At 36.6% G+C, this 25,486-nt stretch overlaps 1 protein-coding gene across 3 annotated transcripts in view; it reads left to right on the top strand.

Annotated features, from left to right (window-relative positions):
• Inpp4b (inositol polyphosphate-4-phosphatase type II B) overlaps positions 1-25,486 on the top strand; it is a 373,594-nt gene that overhangs the window by 218,745 nt on the left and 129,363 nt on the right. For all 3 annotated transcript variants that reach the window (XM_035442520.1, XM_035442519.1, XM_035442521.1), the window contains one exon: positions 12,814-12,922. In XM_035442520.1, coding sequence (XP_035298411.1) covers positions 12,814-12,922 — 109 coding nt within the window. The remainder of the gene's footprint in view (positions 1-12,813; positions 12,923-25,486) is intronic.

Here is a 25,486-nt window from a genome sequence, read left to right on the forward strand (position 1 = left end):
GTCTGGATCAGTCCTGTGCTGCCCTCCCAGACAGCAGTCTGGGGTTGATGTGCTCCCCCTTGCTCAGGACAGCTGTTTCTGTGGGTTTCACCAGCCTGGTATCAACCCCTATGATCTTCATTCTTCCCTCTCTACAACTAAGTTTCAGAATTCAGTTCAGTGTATATCTGGGGTGTCTGCCTCTGCTTTCATCAGCCACTGGATGAGGGCTCTAGGATGGCATAAAAAGTAGCCATCAGTCTCATATAGGGGAAGGGCATTTAGATATCATCTCCACCATTGCCTAGATTGTCAGTTCGTGTCATCCTTGTAGATCTCTGGAGATCTCCCTAGTGCCAGATCTCTCCTCAGACCTACAATGGCTCCCTGTAATATGGTATCTCTCATCCTATTCTCCTCTATTCTTCCACCAACTCAACATTTCTCCTTCATTTCCTCTTCTTCCCTCCTCTTCTTCTCCTTTCATTCTGCAAACTCCCTCTTCCCTACCCTCATGCTCCCAATTACCTCAGGAGATCCTGCCCATTCCCATTCTCCAGGGTCCATGCATTATTCTCTTAGAGTCCTTCATGTTTCCTAGTTTCTTTGGTGAAGAGGATTGTAGACTGGTAATCCTTTGCTCTATGTCTAAAGTTCATATATGAATGAGTACATACCATGTTTGTCTTATTGTGACTGGGTTACCTCACTCAGGATGGTTTCTTCTAGTTCCGTCAATTTGACTGCGAATTTCAAGATTCCATTGCTTTTTTTTTCTGCTGAGTAGTACTCCATTGTATAAATGTACCACATTTTCTCTATCCATTCTTCAGTTGAGGGGCATCTAGGCTGCTTCCAGGTTCCGGCTATTACAAATAATGCTGCTATGAACATGGTTGAACAAATGTCCTTGTTGTATGAACGTGCATTATTTGGGTATATGCCCAAGAGAGGAATGGCTGGATCTTGAGGTAGACTGATTCCCATTTTCCTGAGCAACTGCCATATTGATTTCCAGAGTGGTCTTACAAGTTTGTACTCCCACCTGCAATGAAGGAGTGTTCCTTTTTCTCCACATCCTCTCCAGCATAGGTTGTTATTGGTGTTTTTTATTTTAGCCATTCTGGCCAGTGTAAGATGATATCTCAGAGTTGTTTTGAGTTGCATTTCTCTGATGGCCAAGGATTTTGAGCACTTTCATAAGTGTCTTTCAGCTATTTCAGATTCCTCTGTTGAGAATTCTCTATCTAGTTCTGCACCCCACTTTTTAATTTGTTTGTTTGGTGTTTTGGTGGCTAGCTTCTTGAGTTCATTGTATATTTTGGAAATCAGCCCTCTGTCAGATGTGGGGTTGGTGGAGATCTTTTCCCATTTTGTGGGCTGTCATTTTCTCTTACTGACTGTGTCCTTTGCCTTACAGAAGTTTCTTAGTTCCAGGAGGTCCCGTTTATTAATTATAGATCTCAATGTCTGTGCTAATGGTGTAATGTTCAGGAAGCGATCTCCTGTGCAAATTCATTCAAGGGTATCTTCCATTTTCTCTTCTAGAAGATTCAGTGTGGCTGGATTTATGTTGAGATCTTTGATCCATTGGGATTTAAGTTTTGTGCATGTTGACTGATGTGAATCTATCTGCAATCATCTGAATGTACAAATCCAGTTGTACCAGCACCATTTGTTGAAGATGCTTTCTTTTTTCCAGTGTATAGATTTAGCTTCTTTGTCAAATATCAGGTGTTCATACATGTGTGGGATAATATCAAGGTTTTCAATTCAATTCCATTGGTCTATCTCTCTATATTTGTGCCAATACCAAGCTGTTTTCAGAACTATGGCTCTATAATAGCACTGGAAATCAGGGATGGTGATGCCTCTAGAAGATGCTTTAATGTACAGACTTGTTTTGGCTATCCTGGATTTTTTGTTTTTCCATATAAAGTTGTGTATTGTTCTTTCAAGAGCTGTGAAGAATTGTGTTGGGATTTTGATGGGGATTGAGTTGAAGCTGTAGATTACTTTTGGAAAGATTGCCATTTTTACTATGTTGATTCTACCTATCCAAGAGCATGAGAGATCTTTCCATTTTTTGGTATCCTCTTTAATTTCTTTCTTTAAAGACTCAAAGTTCTTACTGTACAGGTCTTAAACTTTTTTTGGTTAGTGTTACCCCAAGATATTTTTTGTTGCTTGTGGATATTGTGAAGGGTGACGTTTCACTGATTTCTTTCTCATTGAATTTATCATCTGTATATAGAAAGGCTAGTGGTTTTTTTTTTTTGAGTTAATTTTGTATCCTGCTACTTTCCTGAAGTTGTTTATCAGCTGTAGGAGTTCCCTGGTAGAGTTTTTCAGGTTACTTACATAGACTATCTTATCAACTGCAAATAGTGAAAGTTTGACTTTTCCTTTCCAATTTGTATGCCTTTGATCTCCATTTCTTGACTTACTGCTCTAGCTAGAACTTCAAGTACAATATTGAAGAGATATGGAGAGAGTGGACAGCCTTGTCTTGTTCCTGATTTTAGAGGAAATGCTTTGAATTTCTCTCCATTTAGTTTGATGTTGGCTGTTGGTTTGGTGTATATTGCTTTTATCATATTTAGATATGTTCCTGTTATTCCTGTTCTCTCCAAGATCTTTATCATGAAGGGATGTTGGATTTTGTCAAAGACTTTTTCAGCATCTAGTGAGATGATCATGTGGTTTTTCTATTTCAGTTTGTTTATATGGTGGATTACATTGATGGATTTTCAAATGTTGAACCATCCTTGCATCCCTGGAATGAAGCCTACTTGATCAACATGGAATATTTTTCTGATATATTCTTGGATTCCATTTGCCAATATTTTGTTGAGTATTTTGCATCAATGTTCATGAGGGATATTGGTCTGTAGTTATCATTTTAGTTGTATCTTTGAGTGGCGGCTTGGGTATCAAAGTGATTGTAGCCTTGTAAAAAGAATTTGGCAATGTCCCTCTGGCTTCTATTTTGTGGAACAGTTTGAGGAGTACTGGAATTAGCTCTTGTTTGAATTTCTGGTAGAATTCTGCAGTGAAGCCATCTGGTGCTGGGCTTTTTTTGGTTGGGAGGCTTTTGATGACTGCTTCTATTTCATTAGGGGTTATAGGTCAATTTAAACTGCTTATCTGCTCTTTGTTTAATTTTAGTAAGTGATATCTATCCAGAAAATTGTCCATTTCCTTTAGATTTTCAAATTTTATGCAGCATAGTTTATCAAAGTTTGAACTGATTATTTTTTGGATTTCCTCAATGTCTGTTGTTATATCCCCCTTTTCATTTCTGATTTTGTTAATTAGTGTGCTCTCTCTCTGCATTTTGGTTATTTTGTATAGAGGTTTGTCTATCTTGTTGATCTTCTCAAAGAACCAACTCTTTCTTCCATTGATTCTTTGTACTTTATTGATTTCAGTCCTCAGTTTGATTATTTCCTGGCATCTACTCCTCTGTGGTGAGTTTGCTTCTTTTTGCTGTAAAGCTTTCAGTTGTTCTGTCAATTCTCTAGTGTGAATATTCTCCAGTTTCTTCATGTGGGCATTCAGTACTATGAACTTTCCTCTTAGCCCTGCTTTCCTAGTGTCCCATAAGTTTGGGTATGTTGTGTCTACATTCCCATTAAATTCTAGGAAGTCATTAATTTATTTATTTTTATTTCTTCCTCAACCCAGGAATGGTGCAATTGGGTGTTATTCCATTTCCACGAGTTTGCAGGTTTTCTGCACTTTGTATTGCTGTTGAATTCTAACTTTAAAGCATGGTGATCTGATAAGATACAGGGGTTTATTTCAATTCTTTTGTATCCGTGGAGGTTTGCTTTGTTGCCAATATGTGGTCAATTTTAGAGAAGTTTCCATGTGACACTGAGAAGAAGGTATATTCTTTTGTGTTTGGATGGAATGTTCTATAGATGTCTGTTAAACCCAGTTGGGTCATAACTTCTATTAGATACTTTGTTTCTTTGTTAAATTTCTGTCTGGTGGTCCTGTCTATTGCTGAAAGTGTGGTGTTGAAGTCTCCTACTGTAAGTGTGTGTGGTTTTATGCATGATTTGAGCTTTAGTAATGTTTCTTTTACAAATGTGGGTGCCTTCATATTTGGGCATAGATGTTCAGGATTGAGATTTCATCATGATGGACTTTTCCTGTGATGAATATGAAATGACCTTCTTCATCTCTTTTGATTGATTCTGGTTTGAAGTCTAATTTGTTAGATATTAGGATTGCTACACCAGCTTGTTTCTTGGGTCCATTTGATTGAAAAATCTTTTCCCAACTCTTTACTCTGAGGTAACACCTGTCTTTGAAGTTGAGGTGTGTTTTTTGTATACAGAATAAGGATGTATTCTGTCTTTGTATCCATTCTGTTAGCCTGTGTCTTTTTATAGGCAAGTTAAGACCATTGGTATTGAGGGATATTAATGTCCATTGATTGTTGGTTCTTGTTTGTTTTGGATTTATTGTTGGTGGTGCCATTGTGTTTGGATTTTGCACTCCTGTTTCTTTTCATGTGTGGTAAAATTGGATTGTCTATTGCCTATGTTTTTTGTGAGTGTAGTTATCTTCGTTGGGTTGGAGTTTTCCTTCCAGAACTTTCTACAGTGCTGGATTTGTGGATATGTATGATTTAAGTCTGATTTTGTCATGGAATACCTTATTTTCTACATGTATAGTGATTGAAATTTTGCTAGGTACAGTAGTCTGGGTTGGCATCCATGTTCCCTTACTGTTTGTAGAATATCTATCCAGGTCCTTCTGGCTTTCAAATTTTCCATTGAGAAGTCAGGTTTGATTCTGATAGGTCTGCTTTTATATGTTACTTGGCCTTTTTCCTTTGCTGCTCTTAATATTTTCTCTTTATTCTGTAGGTTTGGTGTTTTGATTATTATGTGTCGAGGGAACTTATTTTTATGGTCCAGTCTGTTTGGTGTTGTGTAAATTTCTTGTACTTTCATAGGCATATCCTTCTGTGGGTTGGAGGAGTTTTCTTCTATGATTTTGTTGAATATGTTTTCTGTACCTTTGAGCTGAATTTCTTCACCTTCTTCTATACCAATTATTCTTAAATTTGGCCTTTCCTGGTGTCCCACATTTCCTGGCTATTTTGTGTTAGGGATTTGTTGGACTTGAGATTTTTTTTGGTCGATGACTGTATATCCTCTAGCGAGTCCTCAACAACTGAGATTCTCTCTTCCGTCTCTTGAATTCTATTGGTTATACTCACATCTTTAGTTCCTGATTGTTTATCCAGCCTTTCTGTTTCCAGCATCCCCTCATTATATGTTTTCTTTATTGTTTCTATTTCAGCTTTCTTGCCTTGAACTGTTTTGAGTACTTCCTTCACTTGTTTGGTTGTTTTTCTTGGCTTTCTTTAAATTCTTTAAGAGATTTCTTTATTTCTTGAAATTTTGGGTTTGTCTTTTCCTCCATTTCATGTAATTTTTGCTTGTTTTTTCTTCTAATTATTTAAGGGATTTTCTTGTTTCCTCTTTAAAGGTCTCTATCATCTTCCTAAGATAATTTTTTGAGGTTCATCTCTTCTTCATCCTCTATGTTGGGCTTTTTCAGATCTTGCTGGTGTGGAGTCCCTAGATTCTGTTCATGTCATATTGATCTTTCTGTTGTTGAGTGTATTCTTATTGTGTCTTCTTCCCATCTCTTCTTCCAGTGGGTTCAGGTGGGGTTTCTTTATCTCCTCTTGTGACCTGGTAGTGTGTGTGGGCCAAGACTTCAATGTCTGCAGCTCTGGATGTTGTTGCTTCTTCTGGTAGTCTGCTCACTCACTAGGGGTCCGGCTGTCCATGGAAGGGGAAAGGGGGAGTGAGGTTTTTCCAGACTCAGGGAGCTCCTCCCTGTTTGGGCAGGTCCACTCTAAGCAGGTGCAGGCCCAGAGAGATCCAGGATGATGGGAACATTGGGTAGGAGTAGGGCAGGAGCAGAGGGTACCCTCACCTTGGTAGGGGTTGTGTGGCAGAGGGAACAGCCTTTCTTGCCTTCTTTTTACTGATATGAATATACACCTTGCTAACTGAACAGCTTTCCATGTTGCCTGCATTTCTTCTCTATAAGTTTATCTTTCTCTCTCTTTGTCCTCCTTGTCACTCGCTAAGTTCTTGTTCAAATTTCTTCCCTAAGAACACTGGCATATTAGGCTAGGACATGTCATAATGATTTGTCTTAAGTTTGAGAAACTCTATTTATGAAGTGCTTTGATAGTGGGAAGATTCTGCAAATGCAAGATTAATGTGTAGTTCTTGAAACTGGTGACTGGGCAGCTCTAATGTTGTGATGTCTCCTACTGACAGATGAGGTAACCTGCAGCTAACTTCAGGTTCCTTCAGACTACCAATTTTTCATCTTTATTAATGACTTAAGTGTAACAAATATCCACAATAGAGATGCTAGACACTGATGAAGTGAAAAGAGTAACAGAAACAAAATATCCAGAATGAAATTTTAAGTACATACTCCATAATACTTCAGTGTATTTTACTTTTATATCCCATCAGTTTTAAACATTGTAAAATAATATTCTTATTATAATAATCGGTTGTAATTCTTTTATATGTTAGATATAATAACATACTATATTTAGGGTATAAAATGTAATGAATTCAAATTAAGCAATTGTTTTTCTTTAAAGAAGTAAAACTTTAGTGTTAGTTTGAGGCACTTAATCCTGTAATTGAGCAGCAACATTTTGGCAGTTCTATTTAAAATGTATTATAGCACTGGATTCTTTTATGTAACTGCATTATTCATGCATTACTATTTGGATATCAGAGCCCTATAAATCTTAGATATATGACCAGAATTTTACAATTTTCCTCCAGTCCTTTAGGTGGGACTTGTTAAAGGGCCATGATGCTACAGTATGTGCTAGAGAAACAGGGAGGGAAGGGAGGAAGAGACAGCAAGGCAGACACTAGAGTAAACACTTCACCCAACTTGAGTCAATGATGATGATCTCATGGGTTCAATTTTTAGTTTCCTGAGGCAACCTTGCCCATGAGTTTAACTCTAACTGCACTCTAGTGAACCAACCATTGGTTATTTTTCCATTGTGTGTCATAGTTAGTGTTCTATTGCTATGAAGAAATACCATGAACAAGGGAATTTATAGAAGGAAGCATTTAATATGGAGGCAGGCACGAAGGCATGAAACAGAAGTGGTAGCTGAAAGCCTATATTTCTATGCAAGATAAAGGCAGATAGAGAAAGCAAGTCTGGGCCTGGTGTGGACTTTTGAACCTTAAAGCCCATGCTCCAGTTATACAGCTCCATCAAGGCTATACCATCTAACCATTCTTAAACCTTCCACCAACTGAAAATCAAATATTCAATATATGTATATATTGCAGGGGGTGTTTTCATTCAAACCCATGTTACGGAAAAGAAAATCAGAGATATACTACTAAAGCCAACCAGAAAATGGTAGCCTCTCATAGCCTTTTAGTTTCTGATTGAGTCCATAGTGGAGGGATCAGCTCTCGATTTGTATAAAATAAAATAAAACTCGAAAGCACACTGTGGACACACACACACACACACACACACACACACACACACACACACACACACATTGATTTCTCCTTGTTAGCTATTTCAAGTGGTTTCTATTAAAAGTACCCTAAATAATGTCTATCTAAAAATATAATAAAACAAAAATATTAATATCATGAGAGTGAACTTAGAATCAGGTTCAACAGCAATTAGATTTTTCAATGTGACTGGGAGTGTTTGCTCCAGGAGGAAGGAACAAACAAGGAAGGCTGTTAGAGTTTCCTCAACCCTGTAAATCCAGAGTCTGGATGCATCATCTCCTTGGTATGGAGAATCTTTCTAAGATTAGTTCAATAATGATCCCAAAATATTTGAGCTATTTAGAAACACAAACTCACCAACACCTGCTGATTCATGTCAAACAGATTTGTGTGCCATGTTGAAGTCAGGGATTATGTTTAAATCATTCCTTGATGTGAGATTGTCATGCATAGATTTTCCTATTAACACATTTTTATAGTGGAAGAGATTTTAATGAGATCTCCTGTAAAAACAGAGCCATCCTGTTTCAATTATTAAATGCCATTTAAAACCTGCAAGAAAACTATTATGAATCTTCAAACAAATCTGGCCTCTGCAGTTTGGCGAAGCTTGCCCTCTTAAACCTTGTTTCCTTGTGGCATGGAACATGTTGCTGTTTTCATAAAACCAAAGGTATTTTTGAGATACCGTATAATGTCATTGAAGGAAGGCACATTTTTAAGGAAAGACAGGGAGAAGACCTTTATGTACTCTGTTTAGTTTTCTAGGAAACTCTCTACCGTATTTTAATGATTGCCTCTAGACACCAAAGTATGGAGTTCTGTCATATAGGGCTAAAAACTGTTCAAATTATGAAGATACACAAAAAGTGGGAAAATAAGAATAATTTAAAATAATAGTACCATTCCTTGTTATTAAATTGCTCCCTTTCAATTTGGATTTTGTTATATGAGTGATTCTATTCTAACTATTCTATCTGCTCTTGCCTAAAGAAAAACAATCAATTGCAGTTAATTCTAATTTTAAGGGGCATGTCTAAGAATAGATGTGTGTCTTTAATTGGGCATCTTTCTTCATTATTCTGAGACCAGGAAAGTAATTACCTACATAGATCAGTCTACTATTTTGTAGCAATTGCAAGTGAAATTCAAGGCTCCAGGACCATAGAGAGAAACATAGTTCTTGAAACATTTATCAGTAATTGTTTGTTCTTAAATGAGTATTGCAAAATACCAAGCCTCTCTTAGATAATAATTTTGTGAGTTCCATATAAAAACATTGTTTTTTTTAAGAAACTGGGTCATCTACTCTGAATGTGACAGACTCTGATTTTTAGTTGAGGAGTGTGCAGTGTATTCAGTGTACTGTTTCTGAGACAAATTTTACACATCCATATCTATAGCTTTTTGCATACTCTGAAATCCATGTTCATTTGGGGAAGAAGATGCAATAGTTATTGTCTAGTTGATTTCTTCAGTGTTTCTTTTTGTGCCTCAATGCTAAAATTTAAAAATTCAAATGAACCTTTTAAACTTGTGAATAGAAAAAAGGTTTACCATTACACTCATGAACATAGAATAGATTCATAATGATCCAATATTTCCAAGTGTTGAGTCTGGCTGAGAGACAGAACCAATATACCTGTCTATACAGAAATGCCTGGCCAGAGTGAGACCCTAAAATCTTCTTCAATTCCCTGACACAAACTTTGGGTGTCCCATACAAGAGATTGCATTAATGGACTAGGTGCATGAAGACATGGGAAAATGAAAGAGACATCATTTTAGAATTTAGACAAAGTGCTGATTCTGCAGCTGTATGGTCTCACAAGTTTCTATGATGGTCAAATGTGAGAGACAACTTAGGGTCTTTTCTCTCTTTAAAATATATCTAGTGATGATTTGGAGGTTTTTGTTTTGTTTTGTTTTTTTCAAGACAGGGTTTTTCTGTGTAGCTTTGTAGACCAGGCTGGCCTTGAACTCACAGAGATTTGCCTGCCTCTGCGTCCGAGTGCTGTGATTAAAAGTGTGAGCCAGCACTGCCCGCTGATTGGGAGTTTCTTAATCATGGGACATTGGCTATGTTTTGACCTTCATAATTAAAAAAAATTAAATCTAGTTCTGAATTTTAATTCATTTTTGATTTTTAAATATTAACACCATATTTAATTTGAGACTTAAAGTTTTTGATGTGACCAAGAGGAAGTCAGAAATGAACATTGTGTTTCTATTACTTTCTATCTTGTTTTCTTTATTCTTTTTTGTTGAATTATTTTTCCCATACTAGGTTTCAACACAATCTCCCGAAGTGTCCCAAACCCAGCTTTCTCTGTACTCTCTCATTCCATCACCTCTCCACATGATCCCTCCTACTATAGTCCCCTCCTGCCCCAGGCCACTTGCAGAATCTAGTCTATTTCCTCTTCCCAGGGAGATTCATGGATCCCCTTAGAGCCCTCCTCTTTATATATTCTCTCTGAGTCTATGAATTATAGCATGGTTATCCTTTACTTAACAGCTAAAATCCACTTGTAAGTGAGTGCAAACCATATTTTTCTTTCTGGGTCTGGGTTACCTCACTCAGGATGATTTTTTTTCTAGCTTCATCCATTTGTCTTCAAATTACATGATGTCATTGTTTTTAACTGCTGAGCAATACTCCATTGTGTAAATATACCACAATTTCTTTATCCATTCTTCAGTTGAGTAACATCTAGGTTGTTTCCAGTTTCTGCTTTTTATGAATAAATCCATAGAGAACATAGTTGAGCAATTGTCCTGTGGTAGGATACAGTGTCCTTTGAGCAGATGCCTAAGAGTAGTATAGCTTGCTCTTCATTTAGATCAATTCCTGATAGTCTGAGGAACAGTCATATTGGTTTCCTTAGTGGCTGTACAAGTTTTCACTCCCATTTTTAAATTGGATTATTGTTTTTTAAATACCCGTTTCTTAAGTTCTTTATCTATTTTGGATATTATACAATTATTAGATGTGGAGGTGGTAAAAATATTTCCATACTATAGGTTGCTACTATGACATTTGCCTTACAGAAGCTTTTAGGTTTCATGGTAACTAATTTGATAATTGTTGGTCTTAGTCCCTTCACTGTTGGTATTCTGTTCAGAAAGCTGTCCCCTGTGTGAATGTGTTCAAAGCTATTCCTCACTGTCTTTTCAATGAGGTTCAGTATATCTGGCTTTATTTTGAAGTTTCTGATCCACTTGGACTTGAGTTTTCTGCAGGATGATAGATATGGCTCTATTTGCAATCTTCTACATGCAGACATCCAGTTTGACCAGGACTATTTGCTGAAAATGTTTTCTTTTTTCCAGTATGTAATTCTGGCTTCTTCATCAAAAATCAGGCATCCCTAGACATATGTAATTATGTCTGTGACTTCAGTTGGATTCCATTGATCCACCTGTCTGTTTTTATACCAATACCAGGCATATTTTACTACCGTTTATCTGTAGTACAATGTGCATCAGGGCATTGACACTGCCAGCAGTTCTTTTGTTGTTCAGGATTATTTTAGCTATCCTGCCTTTTTTTCTATATGAAGATTAGAATTGTCTTTATATCATTTTCCCTCCACTTTTCCCCCTCCCTCCAATCCCTCCATTGTACAGAGCATACTTAATTATTAGGGCTTGAACAGAGCATACTTAATTCTTAGGGCTTGATTCTTAAATTTTATTTTCTAATCAAAAGATAATAGTTTTTCATTGTATTTTGACCATTTTGGGCTTTCTATAACTGTCTCCATCTAATGGAATGAAAGTGGTAAGAGCTTCTCTTATCCATGGGTATAAGGATATATATTAAGAATGAAGTTAGAGTTTATACTGTTTTGGGAAATTGGCTAGGTTTTCAATGCTAGGCATGAATTCCCTATTTTGAGCAGGTCTTAAGTCAAATGAGACAACTGTTGTTTGCAGCCCAAATACAATTGCCTCTACCCCATCCTTGGTAATCTCTTGCCATGCTGGGCATTGTGGTTCATAGGTTTTACAGCTGAGTAGAACTGTTAGTTCCTGTCTCCATGGCATTTCTGATACTTTGAAAGCTAATCCTTAGGATGAATTTCCGCTTCTTAATTGTGAGTTAAACTCTCTGGGGTAGGAAATAATTAAATTTCTTACAAAACAATTATTCTTCTATCTTAAGAAATATTATAAAATGAATTATTTTATTAGTGAGTTGTTAAAAAGTTAAGAAATTATTATAATGTTATTACAGCCAATTAATTTATTGTTAAACCCATGTTGTATGAAGTGTTGGGTCACAGTGAAAATTGTATTTTATTTCTCCTGATCCTGCATTTTCAGAGTGGAAGTGTTCTAATTTAAAGCAATAACAATTCAGATGGAGCTAGACTGAATAATTTTGAAGAAGCAATGGTATTTACCCAAGACTAATAACACAATTTACATTTTCTCAGTAATTCGTATCTTAGAAACAACCAATATGACAATATCAAAATCAGTTTGAGAAAGATCTCCTATGAAATTGGATTTCTCAGCAAAAATGTAGTTCACCCAGAAAACATACACTCTGCCTTCCTTTTGTGGATATCTTTCATTTGACTATAAAAATGATGCTGTGTTTTGAAGCCATAAAATTCTGGATCAAAAGATTGAATTTCAATTTAAATGTATGGATTTATTTTTATAAAAAGCATAGCATCTGACTAGAAAATAAGTTGGGGCATTTTGCATTCTTTTTGTGTTATGTAAGAAGTTACAAATGTATGTATTCAATATTGTGTAAATTTTAGAATAGATATGTGGAAAACGACAGGATAGGTTTTCTTTTTAATTGTACTGTTCTGCCCTTGAGCCAAAATAAATTAATATTTTTGGTTCTTCACTTTAAAAACTTTGGTTGAGAAATTGTTCATTATTGTTGAATTTCAATATGATTGCAAATTAAATGATCCAAAACCCAATAAAGTGAAACACACAAAAGACCAATTAACATGTTATCTCAGCAAGTATATAGAGGAATGGGGAACATGCTGTTCTGCACTGTAGCATATAATTAAGATGCAGTTGTAAATCTTAGAAATATTATAACATGTTGAGGTGCACAGGTAGCTTTTAGAAAGATTGATTAGTTATTCTTGGCCCCTTGAGAAGAGAGTTCATAGTTATTCCTACAGACTGAGACAGAATAATTTCTCAAGATTCCAGCAGAGTGGATGTTTTAGTGCACAGTATATGCAGGAGACAAATGTTTGCAAAGTGTTCATCTCCTTGCTTGTTTCCATTCTAGATGCTCTCTATGATGTCATCACTGTGGGAGCACCAGCTGCCCATTTTCAGGGATTCAAGAATGGTGGTCTTCGAAAATTACTCCATAGATTTGAGACAGAGAGAAGAAAGTAAGTAAAGACAGAAAGAAAACAAATATTTTCATTAATGATATTATCTTTCCTTTGAATAAGTCGATAGAAAATGTTAGTATATTGAAGATCAATCCACTGTAATGAGTAGTTGTTAACATTTTAACCCAGTAGGTAAATGAAAATTGTTGAATTTCTCTTAGTTACTCAAGAATAGACTAGAGCCAACAAACCACATGAATGGGCTTCCTGGGAGTTCTTCTGGCAGAACACTGTCCTGAAAGCCATGCTGCTCCATGGCATACTCTCCTATCACCCTTGCTCACTGGAAAAAATGATGTACAGGAATTTAGCTAAACCCATGACCTGATGTAATCATTGAGGTAATGATGCTTAATGATGAACACCGATCCTTATTTCATTTTTTATTTTTTGATGATGACCCTGTTGGTCATCATACAACTGCCCTAACCTTTAACTATGTCATTTGGAAAAGAGAGCTGTCAATTAGATGGCTAAACTAACAGAGGAAGCTTGGTTACTCATGAAAAAGGGCAGCAAAACTAAAATTTCTCTTTTAACTTTGGTTTAGTAACTACTTTGAAATGCTGCTTTAAATAGAGTCTGTCTCAGTAAGGGATGCTCCCTCTCATCCCACACTCAGGATAACTGACCTTGTAACTTTAGCTAGGACCACATTCGTGCAAGCCATGAAAAAGCACATTGGGATGAGAACAATTATCGTCCTTTACACATGGTGGTTTTCTTTGATTAGAAACCCCCAAATTGAAAGCTATGGGGAAGCTGTTACTACCAATGACAGTTGGTTTTATAACTGTTTTAGACAATTTTTGTAAGTGACCATCCAAGAACTTTCAAGGTTTTGAGCACATCCGTCAAAGAAATTATCCATTTCCACAGTGTCCAATGTGTCAGAAGAAAGCATTCTTGAACTGAATTACTGTATTCCCAATACAAATATGTTTTCTTCCTCCTCCTCCTCTTCTTCATACTACCAACTTTTATAAAATACTATGATCTCAGCTGTAGTCCTTGTTCACATTTCTTTAGTTTTGTTTACTGTTCATTAGGGAGGGCTTATTTCTCTGTGGTATTTTATCACATGCTTTATCACTATAATCACAATGAAGTAGTGTCCTGTCCCCAGACTTCTCCTTAGTGTCTATGCCCTATTTCCAAATCTTTCTGTTGTAGAAAGTTTTTCTGTTTCCTTGGGACTTTGGGAAGTAATGGTCAGAGTTCCAGTGGTAGGCTTCTCAGGGAAAAAGTTTATCTCCTGCAAGGAATTGGAAGTCAGTTTAAACCACAAACTCCAGTGGAGAAGGGATGCTCTGTGTTTACTGAAGTGTGGATTGTAGACAGTTTTCTGCCCACAGGCCTACTGAGGAGAGGTGTTTCTCATTGATCTCCCCTCGATACCTGCCTCTGTTAGAATGGTCATGGCTTGTGCCCCAGAATGTACAGATGTGACTCAAAGATGCAAGATTCACTGGCTATCCATTTCACCAGTTTTTGGCTTTCTTTTAATGTTATTTTGTGATTGTTACTTTTGTTGCTGGTGTGGTCATTTTTTCTCCTTTGAGACTTTCTATGAAACTCAAGTAGCAGCATATAGAAGGCTAAGAGAGCAACAAAAGAGATTCATTGTCATTTCACCTTCTATATCAAAGTCCCCCAAACCATTCTGCCTTTTCTCTTAAGTCCCTTAGAGTTATTATGACTATTAGATTTTGTGTGGAGTAGTTTATTGTGATGTGCAGAAGTTAAATAGTTGCTATTTTCACTATCCTATCTGGAACTGGAAATTCCTTACTGAATTACTAATTTTGTCTTTTATATTTTTCAACCAATTATATTTTAAACAAAATCATAATATAATTTCAAGACTCAAAAGCTTCTGGATACAGGCTTATCTATAATTTAACTGAACACATACTGATGTGAGATGTAAGACATAACTCTACAATTATAACTTACCATTGTAAGAATTGGCAAGGACAAATGTTGAGTTCAACATTGCAGCCTGAGACATATTTATATTTGAAATATCGGCATGAATATATGAAGTCTTCACTAATCACTTCTCAGTGGGAATTGGCACAAAAGGGCATAACTGTAGGATTAAATTTGAGGTAAATTAAAAGATATGTCCAATGCTTTTTAAAATTGATTCCTTTGGAATATTTATGTGTTAAATATCCCCTTGTTGCTGTTATATTTATAAAATACAGTAAAATGATTATAAATGAACTCAGGGTCAGTCAAAAAGTACTATGCTCTGGGGAAATATATGGAGCAAACAGAGATTGCTGAGGCAATATATAATTGAAAGTGCTGTGGGGCTACTCAGTGAGAGCCAGCCTCAGCAAACTTAACATCAACAGAGCTGTCACCCCATCCCAATTTGCTCCTAGAGCTTTTTAATCAACAGATAATGTGTTTTAATTTTTAAAATTAATTTATATTTAAATTAAAAACAATCTTATTTTACATACCAATCCCAGTTCCCACTCCTTCACATAGTCCCATTTCCCATACCAACCACCCACTCCACACCCCATCTTCTCTTTAGGGAGGGTAAGGCCTCAATGGGGGATCATGAAAGTCTCTCACATCTCTTGGGGCAGGACCTAGGCCTGCCCTTGTGTATCTAGACTGAGAGACTATCCCTCCATAGGGAATGTGCTCCCAAAGTTCATTTATGCACTAGGGATAAATAGTGGTTCCACTGCCAGAGACTCCATACACTGCCCAGGCCCCCCAACTGACACCCACATTCAGGGGTCCTGGTTCGGTCCTATGCTGGTTCTTCTGCTGTCAAACTGGAGTTTGAGAGCTCCCACATGCTCAGGTCAGCTGTTTCTGTGGATTTTCCCAGCATGGTCTCAAACCCTTTGCTCATCACTCCTCCCACTCTACAACTGGTTTCCAGGAGTTTGGCTGAGTGCTTAGCTGTGAATCCCTGCTTCTGCTTCCATCAGGTACTGGATGAATGCTCTAGGATAGGATAAGCATTGATAGTCATCAGTCTCATTATAGGAGAAGGGCATTTAAGGTATCCTCTTCACTATTGCTAAGATTCTTAGTTGGGGTCATCCTTGTGGATCTCTGAACATTTACCTGGTGCCAGATTTCTCTTTGAACCTATAATGACTCACTCTATTAAGGTATCTCTTTTCTTGCTCTCCATCTCTGTTCTTTCCCTAACTCAAACTTCCTGATCCCTCATGTTCTCTTCCCCCCTCTTCTTTCTGCTACCTTCCTCCTCCCTCCCCCATGCTCCCGATTTACTCAAAAGATCTTCTCTCTTTCCCTTCTTGTATGCCCATATATGTCTCTCTTAGGGTCCTTCTTGTTTCCTAGCTTCTCTGGGTTTGTGCATTGTAAGTTAGTTATCCCTTGCTCTATGTCTAACATCCACTTATGAGTGAGTACATACCATATTTTTCTTTCTGTGTCTGAGTTACCTCACACGGAACAGTTTCTTCTCATTCCATCCATTTGCCTGTGAATTTCAATATTTCATTGTTTTTCTTTTCTGCTGAATAGTACTCCATTGTGTAATTGTACCACATTTTCTTTACGCATTCTTCAGTTGAGGGGCATCAAGGCTGCTTCCAGGTTCTGGCTATTACAAATAGTGCTGCTACGAACATAGTTGAACAGATGTCCTTGTTGTATGATTGTGCATCCTTTGGGTATATGCCTAAGAATGGAATTGCTGGATCTTGAGGTAGACTGATAACCCATTTTCCTGAGGAATCACCATATTGATTTCCAAAGTGGCTGTACGAGTTTGCATTCCCATCAACAATGGAGGAGTGTTCCTCTTTCTCCACATTCTCTCCAGCATAAACTGTCATTGGTGTGTTTTTTTTTTATTTTAGCCATTCTGACAGTTATAAGATGGTACCTCAGAGTTGTTTTGATTTGCATTTCTCTGATCTCTAAGGATATTGAGCAATTTCTTAAGTGCCTTTTGGCCACTTGTGATTCCTCTGCTGAGAATTCTCTATTTACAGATACTGTGTTTTCAGTGGAAATGCAAGGAAGTATATCTCAGAATATATAATGAATAACTAGAAGTTTAGGTTGAATTTTGCAAGGCAGACACTCACCTTAAATGATAGAACTCTTCTTGCTCTTCTTTGCTTTGACACATGGTTTGGAGAAACTATCACTGCCATTGTATTATTTTATCTTTATCTATCTTCTTCTATGACCTCCTATGTGATTTAACCCATCAACTTGATGCATTCCAGAATTATCTGGTGGTAGAAATTCCTCCTTCTCATAGCCATCAATAGTCAACAACTCCTCAGCCAGAGGTGGGTGCTTGTGTGCCATGACTCTATACTCACTGGAACATTTACTGTCATGAACTTGTGTAGGTACAGTAGATGTTAGTTCATGGGGGCATCAATTCTGTTCTCTCCAGAAGGCACTGCTCAGGTCTTCCCCAACATGGCTCTTTATACCTCTTCCAGGATGTTCCCTGCATCTTGCCAGGAGGGTGTGTGGACTACTTGGACCATTGAAGGGTGAATGCCCTTTGTTTTAAAAACAGCTTATGTCTTTTTGTTTCTTTGGGAGTTGTGTCCAATATACCCAAACTAATTTTTTTGAAGTTCAATAGCTCAAATTCATATTGTCCATTTTCAAGTGTGCCTTTTCTTTCTACTTTCAGAAAGAACATATTCCATTAAAAACTTTCTTGTAAAAGGTTTAATGAAATCACATAGTCACAGTGAAAATAAGGTCAAGTGAAAAGCTTTTGTTAATTTCTTTTCTTTTTCATTTGAACTGAATCCAGTTGCTGGAAATAAGTCATTTTGAAGGAGACAATAATTTAATTTTTATGTTGATTATAATTTTTTTTACATAAGGGTCTATTTTTTCTTGTTGTGAGTTAGTTCTCATTGGCTACTTGTAGCTCTCAGTACTGTTCATATTTTAGGAAATACAAAACTCTTTTTGCCAAACCTGCGCATGTGGCTTTTCTGCTCCCAGGGTGCCTCCCTATATATAGCTCCTATATACAATATCAAGTGTTTCTGAAGGGTAGGGCTTTATCTTCTGTCTACTGCTTGGGATAGTAGATAATAACATACTTTTAATTAAGTAGTCATTGTAAGGCTTGGGAATATATGCAAACTGAAGGACAAGGCTTGCAGAGCACAGACAGAATGTGATACATGGGATTGCAAGTGTTTTCACTAATTTTCTTGTGACCCTAAATGAATTTTAAATCTTATTTTCTCCTTTGTAAAATTCCTGTTTTAGTTGTATATTTTGTTTTCTGTAGCATACCCATCCATAGACTAAAGGATCATGTAGTTGAGATCCTAAATGCCCTGGCTTCTTTTCTAGAATAAATCAGTTTAGTAGACTTCACTAAATGATTTTAGATATGTCAAAACCATGTTAGTATACTAGTCATTATCCTCACAAATTCAAGTCACTGAATGCAATGTGATTGAATTTTTTATAATATTATTTATTTTTTCTGTTCCTTACTGTTGGACAAGCAGAAAATTCCATATTAAAGATAGTTCATAAAAACCAATCCCTACTTGGGTTTGAATTCTAACTCATTAAATTGCCTTTGTGACATTAAGGAAATCACTCACTTTTCCATACATTAATCTTCCCACTTGTAAAGTGGAAATTGGATTTATTATTTTTCTGAATTTGTATTCTCTTATTATTTAAATTAGAAACAAGTTTCTTTTACAAGTCAATCTCAATTCCCTCTCCCTCCCCTCCACCCCTGCCCCCCCACCAACCCCCTATCCCAACCCCTTTATGCTCCCCAGGGAGGATGAGGCCTTCCATGGGGGGGTTCAAATCTGTTATATCTTTCGGAGCAGGTTCTAGACCCTTCCCAGTGTGTCTAGGCTGAGACATTATCCCTCTATGTGGAGAGGGCTCCCAAAGTTCATTTGTGTACTAGGGGTAAATACTGATCCACTACTAGTGGCCCCATAGATTGTCCACACCTCCAAACTGACTTCTTCCTTCAGGGGGTCTGGAACAGTCCTATGCTGGTTTCCCAGCTATCAATCTGGGGTCCATGAGTAAACTTTGTTCAGGTCAGCTGTTTCTGTTGGTTTCTCCAGCCTGGTCTTGATCCCTTTGCTCATCACTCCTCCTTCTCTGTAACTGGATTCCAGAGTTCAGCTCAATGTTTAGCTGTGTGTCTGGGTCTGCTTCCATCAGCTACTGGATGAAGGCTCTGGGATGGCATATAGGGTAGTCATCAATCTCATTATTGGAGAAGGGCATTTAAGGTAGCCTCTCAACTGTTGCTTAGATTGTTAGTTGGGGGTCAACCTTGTAGATCTTTGAACATTTCCCTAGTACCAGGGTAAGGGTTAGGGTTAGGGGAAATTGGGTGTATTACTCTGAGTTTGTTTTGGAATTTTGATAATACTTATAATTGTCCCAGGTATATGTTAAAAACTTACTAATATTAACTGTTAATATATAAAACATATAAATATCTTTATATTCATTAAAATAATTTACATCTAGTATCCACTTATGAGTAAATAAATTCTGTGTTTGTCTTTCTGAGTCTGAGTTACTTCATTCAGGGTGATTTTTTTCTAGTTCCATCCATTTGCCTGTGAATTTCAATATGTCATTGTATTTTTTTCTGCTGAGTAATAATCCATTGTGTAGATGTACCACATTTTCTTTATGCATTCTTTGATTGAAGGAAATCTAGGTTGTTTCTAGGTTCTGGCTATGACAAATAATGCTGATATGAACATAGTTGAGGTATCATTGTTCATGTGGTATGATTGTGCATCCTTTAGGTATATGCCCAAGAGTGTTATTGCTGGGTTTTGAGGTAGATTGATTCCAAATTTCCAGAGTAAATGCCATACTGTTTTACAAAGTGGCTATAAAAGTTTGCATTCCCACCAGCAGTGGAAGAGTGTTCCCCTTACTCCAAATCCTCTCCAGCATAATCTGTCATTAGTGTTTTTTATCTTAGCCATTATGATAGGTGTAAAATGGTAGGTATCTCAGAATCCTTTTGATTTCCATTTCCCTGGTGGCTAAGGGTGTTGAAAAAAATCCTTAAATGTCTTTTGGCCATTTGAGTTTCTTCTGTTGAGAATTCACTGTTTAGATCTATAACCCATTTTTAAATAGGATTATTTGTCATTTTGGTCTAGTTTCTTGAGTTCTTTATATATTTTGGAGATCAGCCCTCTCATGTGTGGCCCCCTCTGGATGTGGGTGACAGATATGTTGGTTTATCTTTTGCGGGACCCTGACAGTGGCACCAGGATCTATCCCAGGTAAATGAACTGGCTTTTTGGAACCTATTATCTTTGGTAGGATAACTTGCTTAGCCTTGATGCAGGAGGAAGAGCCTTGGTTCTGCTTCAACTTAGCATGCTCCATGGAAGGCCTTACCCCTCTGAGGAGTGGGCAGGGAGTATAATGGGGAAGATGGGGAGCAGGAGAAGGGGAGGGAGAGGGAACTAGGATTGGTATGTAAAATGAAAAACAAATTTTTAGAAGAAAACATCTCTCTCTCTCTTTCTCTCTCTCTCTCCGTGTGTGTGTGTGTGTGTGTGTGTGTGTGTGTGTGTGTGCGCGTGCGTGCGTGCGTGCGTGCGTGCGTGCGTGTGTGTATGAGTGTTGTGTATGTATGTAAAACCACTGATAAGTAGCTCCACTTTACTCAAGTCCTCAAAGTGGCTATATCAAATCACTTCCTAATCCATTGGCTCTCACATGTATTTCTTCTAAGGGTCAATGTCTTAAATCAAACAAAAACAAACAAACATACAACAGCAGAAAACCAAAAACTGCACCATCATCCACTCAAATGTTCCACTTAGAGGTCAGCAAATTCTCTACTCCCTTATTCCCTTTGTTTCATTTTAATATAAGAAAAGCTTGAATATCACTTCTGCTTCCTAACTTTTTTGTAAGTCTTTCATTTCACTAATGAATTATGGGTTAAAATAATCCTGACCCTTAGAGCACTATCTTCTAAGTGTTCATCTGCCAAGGAGATTAATCACTCTCCTTACTTCTCAGATGGCACTGATCCAACCATTTGGTTCATTTTTGTCTGGAATGTCATTTCTATAAGGCAAATATAATTTTGTGTTTTAATAATTTTAAACATTTCACCACTTTTTACTTGAAGATTAAAATCTGAGGTCCATATTATGCATTAGTGTCACCTTGACCTCAAGGGGTGCATCCCCAAACCTGAAAAATATCTTACACTGCTGATAGAACCAGACCATTTTATTCTACTTCTTCATACATGTACAAACACCTTAATGTAGAAGAAAAAGATTAATAATGACTAATATTTAAATAGAACTCTAATAACATATTATAATAAGGTAACCAACAGCATCATCACTGATTATTGGGATTATTATTCAATAAAATAAAATTTACTTTACCACAGGCTCTAAGATATTCTCAAAGTTGAGCTGATATCCAGGAGAGCTACCATGGAACTGTGATCAAGTAGGGTATTCAGCTCTCTGCACAGAGGGATGGAGCAGGCCAGTAGCATGCAGAGAAGGATGGTCCAAGATTCCAACTCACTACTCAGAAATTCATGTAATGTTAAACTTATACAAACTATTTATTTCTATAACTTTCCATTTAGACTATGGTAGACCATAGACCATTGAAATCATGGAAAGCAGAATTTTAAAGGAGGAGTGTTAGGTAGTTTTCTGAGTTAGAATCCTGATATAAACAGCTTAAAAGGAAATGCAGTTTATTATAGCTCATGAGTTCACAGATTTCAATCCATCCATTTAGCTTCCTTGTTTCTGAACTTGTGGTAAGGAGTGGGGTAGTCACCTTAAAACAAATAGGTAGCAGATTTGGGGGAGAGGTATGGCGACCTGCTATACCCACAAAACATGTATCTTCACACCTTGATGTATTTCCCTTCCAGAAATTTCTAGAACTTTCTATAATAGGATTATAAGCTGGGATTATAAGCATTCAACACACACGTGCATATTGGAGTACATTTGACACTGGAACCATAACGTAGGGGTTCTCTTTAATGTGTGATTTTTCTGTGCTTTCTTTTCAGCTTCATCTCTCACACTTAACACTTCATCCGTCTCTCACACAATGCCCTCTGTAGTGAACCAAATCAGCATCTACACGCACTGTTACAGAACCTACCTTAAGGCTGGGCAATGATTAGAAGCCCAGTCTGATTCTGTAGTTAGGATATCTGCTTAAAGCCTCCATTATAAGCATCCTTCTGCACAGAGCTTAATCTGAAACATATGCAATCCCCAGGAAGTGGCACTAGCAATGGCAACAGTGGAGTGAATACACGAAGTCAAAGGGTCTCCTCTACAGCAAGTCATTGTCTGTGTAGTGACTGATAGAAGCAACAATGGTGAGGACATTTGGTGAAATCAGGAATGAGAAACACATACTTGTACAAAGAGTCTTATATACACTTGCAGAAACTATCTTGTAGGCACAGAGAGCAGTCACAGCGTGTGTTACAAAACTGCTATTACACCCATCACACTAAGAAGGGAAATATACATTTATTTGTCCTGAAAGAAGAAAGGTGTAAGTTTTAATAAAAGCTAACCAACTTAGTGGTTGACCATTAATAATACTCTCTGCCCACTTTCCATTTAACATTTGTAAGTTAGGAACATGTTCTACTACTACCTACCAGTAGCTTGGGAGACCAAATGTGTTCTGTTGTTGAGGCAGGAAGCACATGACAGTTCAAAGTTCAGAGAAATGAAACTGATAATGTAAAAGACTTACACATTTATAAATGACAATGTGTAAATAATAGAGGTTTTGATACTAAATTTGTCAAAACATCACTGTGTAAAAACAACAAAACATGAAGAGTTTGAATTGTGAGATTACAGAAAACCATTCATCCTTGGGTCCTCATTTGCAATGTAGATATATGACTGACTCCTCTTGATTTACCACATTGTTGTTACAGCTGAATTGCTGGAAATCATAAATAAAAAATCTTACATTTTGAAGAACTGACTTAGTATGTAAGTGAGTCGCAGTTTACTCAGAAAGGTAATTTAAATTATTTTGTTTTATAACTCAATGTCTTAATTTAACATAAAAATTAGGAAGATTCTAGCTTTTAATATGTTTGCATATATATATATATATATATATATATATATATATAATATATATATATATCCACACAGAAAGAGAATTGAGAGGTACAGAAGGAGGGATCAAAGAAAAAAATGTCAATCCACAGAAAGATTAGAAGTTAAACCAGAATGTTGTATCAGTAAACAAATTACTGGAACCATTTCTATTTGCTTATTTTGAAATGCTGTGAGAAGTTTCTATAGAGGATTTGCTTTGCATAAAGTTAAATAATACCTGAAACCATGAGACACTGTCATGTCAACCTGTATGAATTTTATGAAAGCAGTAAGGAACTTTATGCTTATGTTAAGCACAGAGAATTCCAGAATATTCTCATAATTCTTCACTATTCTATATACTTAACCATCATCATTTCAAAGGCAGCAAAAGAAAATAAGTTGCCTTTTCTAAAAAAGGTATTTTCCAGATTAAAAACATTATCTAGGGAGGGGCTGAGGTTCGGTTAAGGATATCTGATGCTGTTACAAAGGAGACCTGTTTGGTTACCAGAACCACATATGCAGCTCCAGGTACCCAAAGCCTTTTTTGCCTTCCATGGGCACCAGGCACACACATGACATACATACAATAATCAGGATTTCATACACACACATAAAAATGTATTTAATAATATAGGGAGAATCTGATTTTTGTAAGATTGTAATAAAATGCTAACTTTAAAATGTACATGTAAGATTTATATCATGGGCAAAAATTATTACAAAAAAATCTATTAAATGTGACTTTCCCTGAAAAATTCCACTATCATACTCTTGTCATAAGCTTATAGAAGATAAGGATGGCTTTAATTGTGAGATCATCATGGAGGAAAAGAAAGAGGATTGTTATAATGGTGTCCAGGAAGCAGTGTGAATTGTCTGGGGTTCTGTGTGCTTGTCAAGTTAGAAGGTGAGAATCCAGATAACAAGGAAGAAAACATGAAATTATGCACACATGTATACATACATTCCATAGGACACAAATCTATACATATCTGTGAATACATTGGGAAGATTAGCAAGTTTGCTGATTGAAACTGATTTTTTTCCATTGAAACAGTTGGTCTTTATTTCTTTATTTTTTGGTATTTATTTCTTTATTCATTGCAAGTTGATTTATTTATTGATTGGTTGGTTGGTTGATTGAGTGTGAGTGTGTGTGTGTGTGTGTGTGTGTGTGTGTGTGTGTGTGTGTGTGAACAAGCTCTACTTCCCACAAAAAGAGGCTTGAAGTACAGAAATATCACTGACTGTAGGCTACCTAGGGAATGCAAATGTATGTGAACATCAGGAACTAAGTAGAGGGCTTAGTGATAAGCTATGTCACTGTGGATACACTCATAGAATTAGTGAACACTCAGAATTGATAGGTAAGCTTTGAAAAAATTTCTAGGAAAATTACCCCAGCCATAATATGATATTTAATTAATAGGAATTATAATATATATTCTCTCACTGCCTAGCAACCAGCCCTGACCATTTTCTTTTCTCAATTAATTGGCCAAGCAGCAGTCATTAAATATTTGTTGACTGTACCTTAGCATCAGATGATTCTCAAATTCTTTCTTTAGACAAATCTCTATTATAAACTAGAATCATAGCCTTCTCTAATGAATAGTCTTAGTGAGAAGATAAGAGGTTGAATTTTAAATTTTATAGTCTATACCTGCCATGATAGTATTAAATTGTAGATCTTTCACATGTTACTTATAGCTTTATGAATTTTAAACTCTAAAATGACTCAACACAATGCTCAAAAGATAGGCAAACATAATTAGGAATTCAAGTTTTGGGATTGTGAAGGTTTAAGCTAGAATCTATGTTCTGCCACACACACTAGTTTTGTGACCCACACAAAGCCCCACCCAGCCTTCTTCTTCCATGTCTATATAATGTAACAGTATTTCTGCCAAGAGATTTGTGGAAATAAAATAATGTAACCTATAAAAACCTTAGTATAATACTAGGCATATTACATATGTGCTCAATTATTATTTATTATTCTGATGGAAAAATGGATTTTAGTTAAATTTAGAGTATAAATTATTTGCTTTATCAGACTTCCTCTTTTCATTAGATTTAACATGGAAAAATGAAATGTCTCATGAATGTACCTTCTATTTTCCTGTATTCTTATCCCTGAATAGTAATCACCATTTCGGTAATGTATGATAAGGACATTTGCTTTTTTTAAAAAATCTACCAAAATACAATTTTCACATCATGAAGACAGACTATTATATCTACTTGTACATAAGAGAATTCATCATGGTTGAAGAATTCCAGTCAGGAGCTTAAAAATTAACAGATAGGTGATTTTGAGGCCAGCCTGGTCTCCAGAGCAAGTGCCAAGATAGGCTCCAAAGCTACACAGAGAGACCCTGTCTCGAAAAACCAAAAAAAAATTAACAGA

The sequence above is a fragment of the Cricetulus griseus genome, chromosome 3, assembly GCF_003668045.3.
Source record: "Cricetulus griseus strain 17A/GY chromosome 3, alternate assembly CriGri-PICRH-1.0, whole genome shotgun sequence".
NCBI classification, from domain to species: domain Eukaryota; kingdom Metazoa; phylum Chordata; class Mammalia; order Rodentia; family Cricetidae; genus Cricetulus; species Cricetulus griseus.